Raw genomic sequence first — 14,613 nt, forward strand, 5'->3', positions numbered from 1 at the left:
CTGACAGGCAAATGAATCAATCTGTAGCGAGCTTCCCCCTGGACCAACAGTTCTTTTGAGACCCAATTTCAATGTCCAGTAGTTCCTTATGTGTACATGTCAGCACTGACCCCTCAGCTCTGGATGGTGGACAAATGGTGGTAATGGAGGTCCGACTCCCTCTGGTTTGGTCTCGGCCGAACCCAGGGGCACGGCGTCACCCAGACTAAGGGGCACGTGGCCTCACCCCTACCCAAGGGGCGTGTGGTCTCACCCGGGCCTGGGACCCAGCCTCACCCGGATGGATCCAGGGGCGCACAGGCTCACCCGGACCCAGGATCTGGCTTCACCCGTACCCAGGGACGCTTGGCCTCTCCCAGACCCAGGGGCACGTGGCCTCACCCGGGCCTAGGTGCACGAGGCCTCATCCGGATCCAGGGACACATGGTCGCACCCGGACCCAGGGACGCTTGGCCTCTCCCAGACCCAGGGCCACTTGGGCTCACCCGGGCCTAGGTGTACGAGGCCTCACCCGGATCCAGGGACACATGGTCTCACCCGGACCCAGGGACGCTTGGCCTCTCCCAGACCCAGGGCCACTTGGGCTCACCCGGGCCTAGGTTCACGAGGCCTCACTCGGATCCAGGGACACATGGTCGCACCCGGACCCAGGGACGCTTGGCCTCTCCCAGACCCAGGGCCACTTGGGCTCACCCGGGCCTAGGTGCACACGGCCTCACCCGGATCCAGGGACACATGGTCTCACCCGGACCCAGGGACGCTTGGCCTCTCCCAGACCCAGGGCCACTTGGGCTCACCCGGGCCTAGGTGCACGAGGTCTCACCCGGATCCAGGGACACACGGTCTCACCCGGACCCAGGGACGCCTGGCCTCTCCCAGACCCAGGGCCACTTGGGCTCACCCGGGCCTAGGTGCACGCGGCCTCACCCGGATCCAGGGACACATGGTCTCACCCGGACCCAGGGATGCTTGGCCTCTACCAGACCCAGGGCCACTTGGGCTCACCCGGGCCTAGGTGCACGAGGCCTCACCCGGATCCAGGGACACATGGTCGCTCCCGGACCCAGGGACGCTTGGCCTCTCCCAGACCCAGGGCCACTTGGGCTCACCCGGGCCTAGGTGCACGAGGCCTCATCCGGATCCAGGGACCCATGGTTGCACCCGGACCCAGGGACGCTTGGCCTCTCCCAGACCCAGGGCCACTTGGGCTCACCCGGGCCTAGGTGCATGCGGCCTCACCCGGATCCAGGGACACATGGTCTCACCCGGACCCAGGGATGCTTGGCCTCTCCCAGACCCAGGGCCACTTGGGCTCACCCGGGCCTAGGTGCACGAGGCCTCACCCGGATCCAGGGACACATGGTCTCACCCGGACCGAGGGACGCTTGGCCTCTCCCAGACCCAGGGCCACTTGGGCTCACCCGGGCCTAGGTGCACGAGGCCTCACCCGGATCCTGGGACACATGGTCTCACCCGGACCCAGGGACGCTTGGCCTCTCCCAGACCCAGGGCCACTTGGGCTCACCCGGGCCTAGGTGCACGCGGCCTCACCCGGATCCAGGGACACATGGTCTCACCCGGATCCAGGGACGCTTGGCCTCTCCCAGACCCAGGGCCACTTGGGCTCACCCGGGCCTAGTTGCACGATTATCTTTCAAACTAAGAGCCAAGCATGCTCTGGGCAAGCTCTTCCTAAATTCATGCCAGTTGGTGCCTTTACCTACAGCCACTGGTAGCTTATATTGACCTAAACACTATATTACTTAACTATTAAGTAAATACTATATAACTCTATAAGAAATGGGAAAATCAAAACCTAACTCAACTATTTGTATCAGTGTGTGACAAACATTGTGTCAACAGCTGAATTTTATTTTATTAAATCACAAGGTCAACTAGAATACTCATTGTAAAACAAGAGGTTATAAATATCTTCAATATCATCACTAGAACAATATCACCCACATAGTAAATTTTCAGAGAGTAATCACTGTTGAAAATCTCAAACTAAGATATAAACAACAAAGAATACAAAATTATATAAACTTATTTCCAGTAGTCAAGAAAGATTTCAGCCCTGGGCAGGTAGCTCAGTTGGTTAGTGTCATCCCAATAACGCCAGTGTTGCAGGTTCCATCCCCAGTCAGGGCACATAAAAGAAGCAACCAATGAATGCATAAATAAGTGGAACAATAAATCAGCGTTTTTCTCTCTCTTAAATCAATAAATAAAAGTAGGTGAATTCATACTGAAACAGAGAACCCAGTAAGTCGTATTAGGAAAAAGCTAACTCTGTCATAAATTTGAAATAATGACAGAACAAGAACTACACAATTTTACACAATACATATAAGAGAATTAATGCAACATATAGCCCCACCAAAAAAAGATTAAAACACATACACACAAAATGTAATCTCTGTTATCATGTAAACCACAAGATTCAAAAGCACACAAGACAGGTCAGAATAGAAACTGTCACTAATTAGGAATGGTGAATTATGGTTCTATGTAATATACCAAGCTTAAAATTCCTATTATAATTTCCCCTGTTTTATTAATCTTATTCTCTTTTCACATTTAGAATGACATAATGCATATCTGTGACTATACCTATAAAATAGTAAACTTATTATTTTCAGAAAGGGAGTATTTTTATCAACTTAGCACATTTTATCTCTATCTAAAAACTTTAGTAGAATCTAAATAAGCCTTTACAAGTTCCAATAAGCTAGTGTTTCATTTACAACATTTAATTTTATAGAATTTAATTTTCTATATATGAAAAGGTTTTCTTTAACACAAAATTTATAAAACATAATCCCAACATAAAAATATGCCAGAGTGATGAGGTTTACAAGAATAAGAAGCCAGTCATTCAAATGGTTTCATGATCATAGTCAGTGGCTAGTAAAGCTCAGAAATACAAAAGAAGCAGAATTGCAGCTCTGCAGTATTTCCATTTAGCCTCTAAGAACATAGCCATATTGACATCTAAAACTTAACTACTCAGCAAGAAAAATAAAGGAGGGTTTAAGTTTGTTAAGACCAAGAGGCCCCTCAAAAACTCAGGCTGGAGGGTAACTATCTCAAAGGAACACGTAGAACACAGAGATTACCTCAGCAACTTTTGGAGGCACTCCATCCCCAAGCACTTCCTTGATAAAGCAGTGTTGGCCCATGTAATATGAGAGTCCACAGGTCCTCTTGAAGGCATCTTTCAGTCGTTTCAGCTCTACATCTGTAACTGCAATTCAGAATTTGAAGATGGATAAGAAACCAGAAAAGAAATCACTCAAAAAATCTTTTTTTTTTTTTTAATCCAGATCCTAATAAAATTTGACAACCATTACTTCTCTCCCCGGATAAGCAAAACAAACCCAAAGATACTTAGACATAATTCTAGTATTTACAAATCTAATCTAGAAAATAAATATGAAAATTCTTGACCCACTATCTTCAAACAACAGATTATATATACAAATTTCAAGCAGGGGCAAGGAAGAGGCAACAAGTACTTCAAATTAGCAGGTAAATTAAATGGCATTAGGTTCTGGCATTAATGTTTTCAGCAGCAATGTATTCATTCCTTTGAGATAAAAATTATATTGTTTGTAGTCCTTAAGCATGCACCTAAGTGGAGGATAACCCCAAGTTTAGATTAAATTTTTGTCATCATTTACAGATAATGTAACCTATTAATAGATGATTCTAACAACTTAAAATTTTTAGATACTCACTATCAAAAACTGATTACTAAGCCATTACTTCCTTTTAGGCATTGCAAGACTTTTTTCATTGACTAGAACAATCAATCTCTGTCTACAAAGACAGAAAAATAAACACTCTTTAATGCTATGCAGTCAGTACAATGATCACAAAGGAGACACAGAAATGTTATTTTTAGTCCATGCTAGAAGAAAAGAAAGACTTCTAGCCAGAAAAGATGATTACATAAAATTTTAAAGACTAATCCAAGCAAAGGGGACGAGGTCATACCAAGCAGAGATAGCAGTTTGTTTCTATACATATAGAACCTATGGAGACTTGTAAAGTACTATAACAAAATAAACAAGGCAGGGAATAGTAAATAATAAGTTTAGAGAGGCATTCATTGACCAAGTGATAGAGAATTCTGTTCTGTCATAATAAGGAAGGGATACAGTCAGATACAATTCAGATAGAAACTCCAGGCAAACAGAAAACAGGACATAAATAAAATTCAGATAGTTCACTCTACCAGTAATGTAGAGAACTGAACAAACGTGGAAGCAAAAAGTAGACTGCTACTTCAAGAAGAAAAGGAGGAGCTAAATCTGGGAAATACCTAGAAAGAAAAGTCAGTGGAACTTGGGCCTTGTTTGAAAGTAAAAGCAATCTATAATAATACTCAGGATTCTATATTGAGAAGTTTGAAAGATAGCATTATCATGTAGAAAGGGAATGTAAGAAAATGAGGATGTGATCAAGAAAAGATGATAAGATTCTGGTAAGGACACATCAAATATAGGGAAGCTTGAGGAGATCCATTGGGTTTTTACAATTATGAGTGTAAAGCTTAGGAAATTAGGAAAGGTTTAAAAGGAGTCATCAGTATATAGGTGGCAATTAACACCATTACTAAGAAACACAATGAGACAGAGAAGAAACTGGAAGAAATCAATTCTTAGAGCGCATGGGAAAAAATACTTAAAGAAAGTTGATAGGAATAGTTACAAAAGGAAAAACAAGAGTGTGGTCTCCAAACAAGAGGAAGAAGAGACTGGTCTACAGTCTCAAGTAAGGCAGAAAGGAACAGCAAGATAAAGACTGAAGAGTGCCTGGCATATAGGTTATGCATCATTCAATAAGTGTCTGTGGTAGGGAGGGAAAGGTCATAGGTTCAACAACATGTTGAACAATGACAATACAATAAGAGCTAATGCTTGAATAAGTAGCCCAAGTGTGAAATTAGATGCTTAATTCATTAAAAATTGTACTTATAATATTAACATTCCCTATACACTAATATACTTTTTTCCTTGTTAGAACATAAAAATGAAAAGCAAAACTCATCTTATAAATTACAGTAATAGAGAAGAAATTACTTAGCTACTGGAATATATTTCTTCAAGATGGCTAATTTTCATTAATGGCTTCATTAACAAATTAGGATACTCACAGTCTAGTGGAGGAGACAAGTAAATCAATAACTAAGGTATAAAATAATAATCACATACACTGTTGATTACAAATTATTTGAAAAACTGTTTTGTAATGTTTTGTTATCATTTATAACAATAAGCTTTTTTATTTGTTTTTTGTTAATCCTCACCTGAGAATATTTTTCCCCCTTACTTTTTCAGAGAGAGTGGGAGAAAGATAGGAGGGAGATGGGGGGGGAGGGAGAGGAGAGAGAGAGAGAGAGACATGGAGAGAGAAACATCAATGTGAGAGAGACACATCCACTGGTTGCCTCCCACACATCCCCAACTGGGGGTGGGGAGCAAAGCGGTAACTAAGGTATCGAACCTGAGATCCCTCAGTGCACGGGGCGACACTCTAACCCCTGAGCCACACCGACCAGGGTAAAAAATGTAAATAAGCTTTTTAAAGCATTTATAAGAAGGAAACAATGTCCATCAACAGAGGATAAATTGAGTAAGTTATTGTATATGCTCAAAATAGAATATCAAACCCTGAAATATTGCCACAACCCATATTTACTGAAAATAAAGTCTTTCTTATTTATTCAAAATAAATAGACTAACACTTGGTGAATATGTAGACAAGGAGAACATAAAAGTGTTCATTGTACAAGTGAAACTTTGAAAACTTTAAAAATAAAAATTTAGGTAAGATGGAAAATAGAATAATAAAAATTAGCCCTGGCCAGGTAGTTCAGTTGGTTAGAGTGTCGTACCTATACACTAAGATTATGAATTCAATCCCCAGGCAGAGCACATACAAGAATCAACCAATAAATGCATAAATAATTGGAACAACAAATTGATGTTCCTTTCTCCCTCCCTCCCTTTCTCTCTAAAGTCAATAAAAACAAACAAACAGAAAAGCTTAGATAACCATGGAATTGCCATATAACCTCTGCATATCCTATCTCCAGATTTGTGTGTGAGAAACATAAAACCCTGTATATTATTTAAGTTATTTTCTGTTTAATATACATTGAAACAACCCTAACTGATAAAAGAAGGTACAAGTATATGGATGGACACTACACTATTCCCGAGTGTTAGGAAGTAACAATCAGGATTATACTTACATTCATGATTTTGTGTTGAAAAGACATAGGCAGCAGAAAGACTGTTTGAGTAACTACTGCATTAGTTCAGACAAGAGATGAAGGCCTAAACTAAAAACGGAGGTAAAGCCCTAACTGGGACAGAGCTTTTTCAGTGGATAGAGACTTCGGACTGAAGGTTCCCAGTAGGGAACCCAGTACCCAGTAGGGAGTATACAGGAAGCAGCCAATCAATGATTCTCTCTCATCACTGATGCTTCTCTCTCCCTTTTTCCCTTCCTCTCTGAAATCAATAAAAATATATTTTAACAAAAACAATAACAGAGGTAAAGTAAGACAGATCTAAGAGATAAAGTTGACTGAATGGTTCGATAAATAATTAGCTGTGCAAGAACAATAAAGAAAAAAGGATCTATGATGATTTCTAGATGTCTGCTTGGTTCTAAGGTGTAATCTGTTTCACTGATGAAGATTAAGTCTATAGTAGAATTTGAATATTTTGTGTTTATATGTCTGATATGGACTAAATGTGTCACTCCCAAAATTCATATGCTGAAGCCCTACCTCCCAGTGTGGCTGCATTTGGAGTTATGAAAAAATGAGGTTATGCGAGTAGGGCTGATAGTCTTGTGTCCATATAAGAAACAACAGAGAGCTTGCACTGTCCCCCATCTCTACCTCCCCACATGCACAGAGAAGAAAGGCCATGTAAGAATCCAGAAAAAAAGCAAACCTCTTCAAGCCAAGAAGAGTTCTCACCAGAAACCAAACCCTGACAGAATCTTGATCTTAGACTTGCTAGCTTCCAGAACTGTGAGGAAATAAATTTTGTTGTTTAAATCACCCAGGCTTTGGTATTTTGTGTGGCAGCCCAAGCTAATACCAAGTTTTGTATTGAGAAATGGTTGCTGCTATAATCAATACCTAAAAATGTGGACATGGTTTGGAACTGTGTAATGGGTATAGATTGGAGGAGTTTTGAGGTGCAGGCCAGAAAAGGCCTATATTGCTGTAAAGAGCCCATTGGTAGAAATATGGACATCAAAGGCCATTCTGGGGAGATCTCAGACAGAAATGAGGAATATGTTATTGGAAACTGGAGAAGAGGAGATCCTTGTTAAAAAGTGGCCAAGTGGGCTGAACCTTTGTGTGATGAAATTGAATATTTAACTGAGGATATTTCTAAGCAAAATGTCAAAGAATTGTTTTCTCCTTACTGACAGAAAAGAGACACAACTTGAAGATTTGGAAAATGCTCAGCCTATTCATACTACAAAAAGACAAAGTTTATTCTGAAAAGAACCCTAAAAGTGTGGCTGAAAAACTATTTGATAAGGTTAGTATGGATGTGAGCCATCAATTTAATCAATCACCTCAGCAGAAGCCAGGAATAAAGACTGTATTATACCAGCAGAAACACTTCCAGCTGGGACTAAAGGAAACAGAAAAAAAAAAGGGGGGGAGGGGCTGTCAAGACTTCTGGGATTCTACAGATGGGACCTAGTTACCTAGCACAAACAAGAGATATCCTTCAAGAAAAGGGAAGCTTGACTACAAAGCTGATTCAGAGATGGCAGGGCTGCCACTCCTACCACAGGCCCAGAAGGCAGGACTGGTTTCAAAAGGTGGGGTCTCCTTGGTTTGAGGATGGAGAACCAGGATGCCACCACCCAGTGCCTCAAGAGCAAGGTGATGGCCCAGTGCCTGGGGGCATGACTGCCCCACAGAGCCATGGGGGTACACTGCCTCCCCAATGGGCCTGGAAGGCAGTGCACTGAACCAAAGAGGGTTATTATCGAGACATCTAATGGAATTTGATATGCTAAGTTCTGAGTTTGCGTGGGACCTGTCATCTCTTTCTTCTTTCAGATTTCTCCCTTTTGAAATCAGAATGACTATCCTATTCTGTCTCACCAATATATTTTGGAAGCCCATTAACTTGACTGGTTTCACAGGTTCACAGCTAGGGAGGAATTTTGTCTCAGGAAGAATGTATCTCCTGTCTCACCCATATCTGGATTCAGATGATAGACTATGGACTTTAGGCTTCAGAATTGATGCTGGAATGAATTAAGATTTGGGGGGCTGTTGGGATAGAATGAATGTATTTCTGATGCATTGCGGACATTCATTTTGGAGGGCCAGGGTTAAAATGTTATAGATTGAATGTACACATTTCTCAAAATTCGTATGTTGAAACCCTAACCCCCAGCGAGACTGTATTTAGAGCTGGGAAGTAGTTAAGGTTAAATGAGGTCATAAGGGTGAAGTCATGATTGGATAAGATTATAAGAAACACCAGAGCTTAAAAGCTTACTCTCTTGCTCTGCCTTTAGGCACACAGGTGCAGACAAAAAAGGGGCCACATACTAAACCTGAAAAGCTCAAAGGAGGCCTGTGAGGCAGTCTTACAAACGCAGAATCCTAAAATAACCACAAAGGATGGTCTAAAATAAAAATGTGGGTGTTGCCGAAACCGGTTTGGCTCAGTGATTAGAGTGTCGGCCTGCGGACTCAAGGGTCCCAGGTTCGATTCCGGTCAAGGGCATGTACCTTGGTTGCGGGCACATACCCAGTAGGGGGTGTGCAAGAGGCAGCTGATCGATGTTTCTAACTCTCTATCCCTCTCTCTTCCTCTCTGTAAAAAACCAATAAAATATATATATAAAAAAAAAAATGTGGGTGTTTTTTTAACTAAAAGCAGTCATGTCCTAGGCCAGTATCTTCCCTGACAAAGGTCAATCTTTATCTTAACTGAGCCTGTTTATTATTGTCTTTTTGTATCTATGATAACATACAATGGAACCTTGGTTCTCCAACTTAATGCATTCCGGAAAGGCTGTTGGAGAAGTGATTTGTTCGAAAACTGAATCATTCCCCCCTTCCCGCCCCCATTAGAAATCATGTAAATTGAATTAATCTGTTCCAGACCCCCCAAATGATTTCTTATATACATGTTTAATGTACTGTTTAATCTATAAACAAACACTTCTTTTCTTAAATTTATCAAACCACCCCCTACTAACCTTAAATGATTTTTTCATTATTATCACTGCCTCCGAAATGCTATCACAGGCTAACTGCTATCACTGCTGCTTTATGCTTATCCAATCAACAGCAGTTTTTCTACCTATTCAATTGCCGGTGATGTCTTGTGAGCACTTTCACACCCTTAGCAACATTAACACTCTGGATGGCCTCTTTATGTTTTAAAATTGTGCTAATTGTCACCAACAAAAACAGTCTCTCCTTTGTTGCCTAAGAGATGCTTTTTGTCAGGTGGAGCTGGTGAGCAGGGGCGCCAGACCAAGGTGGGGCGCCAGTCGGTCGCTGTAATCCGGGGCGAGCCTCTGGTGGTTACTGAAAATTCTTTGCTCCCATGCGCCGTGGTCCCGCCCAGCACTTGCACCTACTGCCAGCACTGGCCCCGCTTGCACCTGGTGCTGGCGCCAGAGCTGCTGCTCGCACCCATAGCCGGCGCTCAGCGCCGGCCCAATCGCTCGGTGCCGTCAGCGGGTGCAAGTGGCGGCTGCCGACCCCGATCTCCCCTCAGGGCTTCTCCACCTTCCCCTGCAATAGGAGCAGCAACCACCGCTTGCACCCACTAATGGCGCCTGCCCCAATCGCTCAGTGCTGTCAGCAGGTGCAAGCAAGGCCCGGCGCCATCAGCGCATGGGAGAGGCGTCAGCGGCAGCAGGGCCAGGGGCCACAGTGGGAGGGGCCAGGCAGGGGCATAGCCACAGTTTGTTTCAAGGTGCACAAATTCGTGCACTGGGCCCCTAGTTGATAATAACCAAAAACTGGAAATGACCCAAATGTCCATGCACAAGTGAATAAAAAGACTAAGATACATTAATATTATGGAAAATTATTCACCAATAAAGAAGGAAAAGGTACTGATACACATAACAACATGGATGAAACTTGAATACTATACTGAGCAAAAAAAGGCTGATTTAAAAGAGTAGATTCTACTACATGAAAACTAATAAACCTATGCCAGATACATAGGAACAGTCCAAGATAGTGCAAATATCTGACTTACAACTCAACAGCTCCTTAAAAATGGACAAAAATTCCCTAAAGATACCCTCATCCCTCTAAGTGTATAATAGTAGTTGATAAATACTCTAAGGCTGCATCTGAAAAGGGTGACTGGCCTAGCAGAGATGGGTGTTCCATATCTATAAACATTAGCATTTACATACATCTTTAAATAACTTTTTCAATTTTATTGTCATCTAGTATTCCCAGTTTTGTTCCTACTACTTTTTTTTATTGCAAATGTACAGTATTTCAGCTAACCGGTTGAGTTAAAATTTCTGTAAGCCAGCTCCCTATGAATCTAATAATCATTTATAACATTGTTTCTATAGAGAAATAAATGGATAGAGTACTTTAAAACTAGGCTTATTCTTAGGTTTAAAAAAAGGTGTTCCAATGGCTCAGTTAACCCAATATGTTTCTCTAACCTCATTAAATCACTCAATAATACAAATCTAACCTTTGATAGTGAACAAGTCTACCAAAATGACATTTTCACAAATCCCTTTAAGCATTCACAATATTTTGTTCTGGCTCTAAACTAAAACATAGAAATATAGCTTTTGAAGGTAATGTCAAAAATAACCATTCCTCCAAAGTTTCTAAAATATCTATGAGAAAAAAAGGGTAAAATATAAACAGAACATAAAAGTAGAATACAGAAGAATTCCCATGACAGAAACAAAGAAAAATCTACAAATATGACACAGATAGGAAAATTGCAAAAAACAGACTAGTGATGATTACATTATAGTTGGCATGAGTAGACTGCAAAGTTAAGTACTAAATACATTAATAGACGAGATCACTCTGGACGAGATCTGGATATCTATAGAGGGTACTACAAAAAAAACAATTTGACTACTTGAAATATATAAAGATGTATAGGCAACAATCAGAAAAAGTTACAGGTCAGAACCTCACAACTTAGAAACAGTACTAGACCTAGTCATCTCTTCTACTATGTCCATACAAAGTTGTTCTTGGCTTTACCACAACACACATGGTTAGTGCAGGCTGTAGAATAGATTGTGACTCCATATCTTCACTTCACAGACTGCTAGTGTCTGTAATCAAAATGAACCTCCCTAACTTTGCAGAGCATCAGGTTGGACCATCTGCCACTACTTATGTTCCTCAGCATCCCTGAGCTTTGCTGCACTGCATAAAAATTAAAGTAGTCTAAGGGAAAATTCTGCTTCCTCCTTCCTATTAGTTTTTTTATTAACAAGCATAAAAATGTGAAGAAAAAATAATATGAATGAAATCTGTGTGCTGGACAACAAAGCTATTTTGTTAATGAATAAACCATTAACAAACAACTTATAAACTTAGAATACAAATGGAGAAAAATGCAAGTTGTACAAGTTTTCTTCTACTAAGAATAACAGCTCATTCTGTGGAGGCCGGAATGCTCACCTAACAGCTCATTCTGAAACATGCCAACTATAGTTAACAAATTCAAATAACTTCTAGAAAGAATGTGTCCTTGAAAACTGCCCATAAGAAAAGAACATCAATCAAAAAAGACTCCACTTAGTTTATGGCCATAGGAAATCTGTTGTATATTTAAATACCACAGAAGAGTCTTAAAAATGTCATGGAAAGAATGCCTTTAAGTATTCATTAGCTTTTTAAAAAATTCTCCGTAACAAAATGACTAGTCAACATATGTTGACAAGTTTTCTAAGTTCACTCGTTTCCAGCAAACACACAAATCAGTCATTCCCCTGGTTCATAAACTTCTAAGCTATCAGCAACATGGCACTCATCAGTTCAACTACATTAAATTATATGCTTCCAACTACTCTCCTGGGGGTAAGGGGGATCAGTCAAAGACATCTAGTAGCCTAAATCCCTTCGCAAATCTAACCAAAATGTAATGACAGGTTATCATCACTGCCTTTAACCTTAAACAAAATAAGATTAAATGTTGTAGCTAACCTAGCATTTTACTTTTTAAAAAGCAATTTCACAGATACTATCTCACAAGATTCTTAAAATAGTCTTATGAAATAAGAATAACATACATTTCAGTATTGTTTCTTCCCTGTTTGGAAGAGGAAGGAGAGAGGAAAAAACAGAAAGCAAAGAGGGAAAGGATTGAGGGAGATGGAGAGAGAGGAAGGTTGGGAAGCCAGAGTGGGGAGGCTTGGCGAAAGGCTGCCTCATCCACAAGTACTTTAAGGTTCCCTAAAGAAACTAGTGAGGTTCTCTTTTATCACCATTGCCCCAAACCTGCTAAGCCAATCACATTTAAAATTCATGAATTTGAAACCATTTATTACCTCCATTCTATTTCACTTTAAGAGCAGTCTTTTACAACATAATATATCCTAAACCTTACATTTCCAGAAACTTTATTATTCACGAATATGTTTGCAAATTTTAAAAAAGTCGAATCCTCCAATGAGATTCATCTTCCATGTAAAAGTTAAAGTCTATATTTTAGGCTTCAATTTGTAAAGAAAGCCACAAATAACAACACAGATTTATATCTTCATCAAATGGTTACAAAATTAAAAGTCAGATCATCTACATTCTATTATTAGTACTGCTAGCTAATCCCATAATTCAGGTTGAAAGTTATTTTCTTGTATTTTAATTAAGAAATCATGAATTTGCCAAAACCGGTTTGGCTCAGTGGATAGAGCGTCGGCCTGCGGACTGAAAGGTCCCAGGTTCGATTCCGGTCAAGGGCATGTACCTTGGTTGCAGGCACATCCCCAGTAGGGGGTGTGCAAGAGGCAGCTCGTGGATGTTTCTCTCTCATGGATGTTTCTAACTCTCTATCCTTCTCTCTTCCTCACTGTAATAAATCAATAAAATATATTTAAAAAAAAAAAAGAAATCATGAATTTTTTCCTACAGTTGTATGAGAATTCACCTATTCTTATGTGTCACTAAGATCCTTGCTGAAAGGCATTACAAAAAAAATCACCTTAGAAAAAAACAAATTAATGAAAATTTGGAAACAAAACAAAAAAGTACTAGTCAAAAGAAAATACAGTAATGAAATTTGAAATAGTTCTGCTTTCCATATAGATGGAAATAATTGAAATAAACATCACTCTTGAAAAACTGGTGAAAAAGAGCACATATAGTGTCTATTCTCAATGCTGCTGTCATTATGAAGAAATTAGAGGCCTGGTGTACGAATTCATGCACAGGTGGGGTTTGGCTGGCCAGCACCCCAATGGGGCCGATAGGGGCTGGGCGGTGGGGGTGGGCGGGAGGGAATGCTTGAGATTGGCCAGATGGCCCTGCCCCTCATCGGGGTAGGAGGGGCCGATTAGTGCCGGGCCAGCGGGGGGAGAGGGATGGCAGGTGGTTGCGGGTGGGTAAACAGGGCCCCCATCGGGCTGGTTGGCCGCCACAGTGCATGTCATAGTGACTGGTCATTCCGCCATTACAGTCGCTTGGCTTTTATATATATAGATACTTTGAAAATAAACTGATGTATTGGCAACCACTACACCTACCAAGTGACAGGAAAAATGTCATTTTCAGTACTATTAATGGTTACAACATATAACATCTGAAAAACCTTCAGATGTTACTCCTTCTAATACTAAAAGCAGTTTTGAAAAAATTAGGGTAAGAGTCAGGTGTGGACAATTCTGAATTATATAAAGAAATTCACATGTGCCCTGCCTGTATGGCTCAGTGGTTGAGCATCGACCCATGAACCAGGTGGTCACAGTTCAATTCCCAGTCAGAGCACATGCCTGGGTTGTGGGCTCAATCCCCAGTAGGGGTGTGTAAGAGGCAGCCAATAGATGATTCTCTCTCATCATTTATGTTTCTCTCTCTCTTTCTCTCACTCTCTCTCTCTCCCTCTTCCTGTCTAAAATCCATTTAAAAAGCATATTTATAAAAAAAGATAAATTCAGACATTTACCAACTGAATTGTTTTTAATAAAAGTTTGAGCCAAACTGACCACATATGCCGGGAGCAAGATCTCAAATGCACCCCAAAATGAGTTCTTGCTTTATATTTTCTCAAGAGTGTTTACCAATCTGGTAATGATAAATGTTTTAATCTGAAATTTTTAAATTAAAATTATATTAATATCTAAGAGCTTAAAATTTTTGTAGAAAGGATTCATATACCATTAATACTTAACCCTTTGCACTCGCTTGCTTTTTTCTCGATTCCTTTATTCTAATGCTAACCGTGTGGAGTCACACTCGACATCCGAGTGCAAAAGGTTAATTTTCATGAGTATTTTAGATATTTTTTCTTACTAGCTCTCTGATCTCAAATTTTCTAATACTAATGATATATATTCTTCTCATCCTAAACTCCCGATCACAACTTTCAGACA

At 40.7% G+C, this 14,613-nt stretch overlaps 1 protein-coding gene across 2 annotated transcripts in view; it reads right to left on the reverse strand.

The window, feature by feature from the left end:
- Positions 1-14,613, reverse strand: part of USP32 (ubiquitin specific peptidase 32) — a 124,354-nt gene that overhangs the window by 92,765 nt on the left and 16,976 nt on the right. For both annotated transcript variants that reach the window (XM_054708936.1, XM_054708935.1), the window contains exon 2: positions 3,120-3,247. In XM_054708936.1, coding sequence (XP_054564911.1) covers positions 3,120-3,247 — 128 coding nt within the window. The remainder of the gene's footprint in view (positions 1-3,119; positions 3,248-14,613) is intronic.

The sequence above is a fragment of the Eptesicus fuscus genome, chromosome 20 (assembly GCF_027574615.1).
Source record: "Eptesicus fuscus isolate TK198812 chromosome 20, DD_ASM_mEF_20220401, whole genome shotgun sequence".
NCBI lineage: Eukaryota > Metazoa > Chordata > Mammalia > Chiroptera > Vespertilionidae > Eptesicus > Eptesicus fuscus.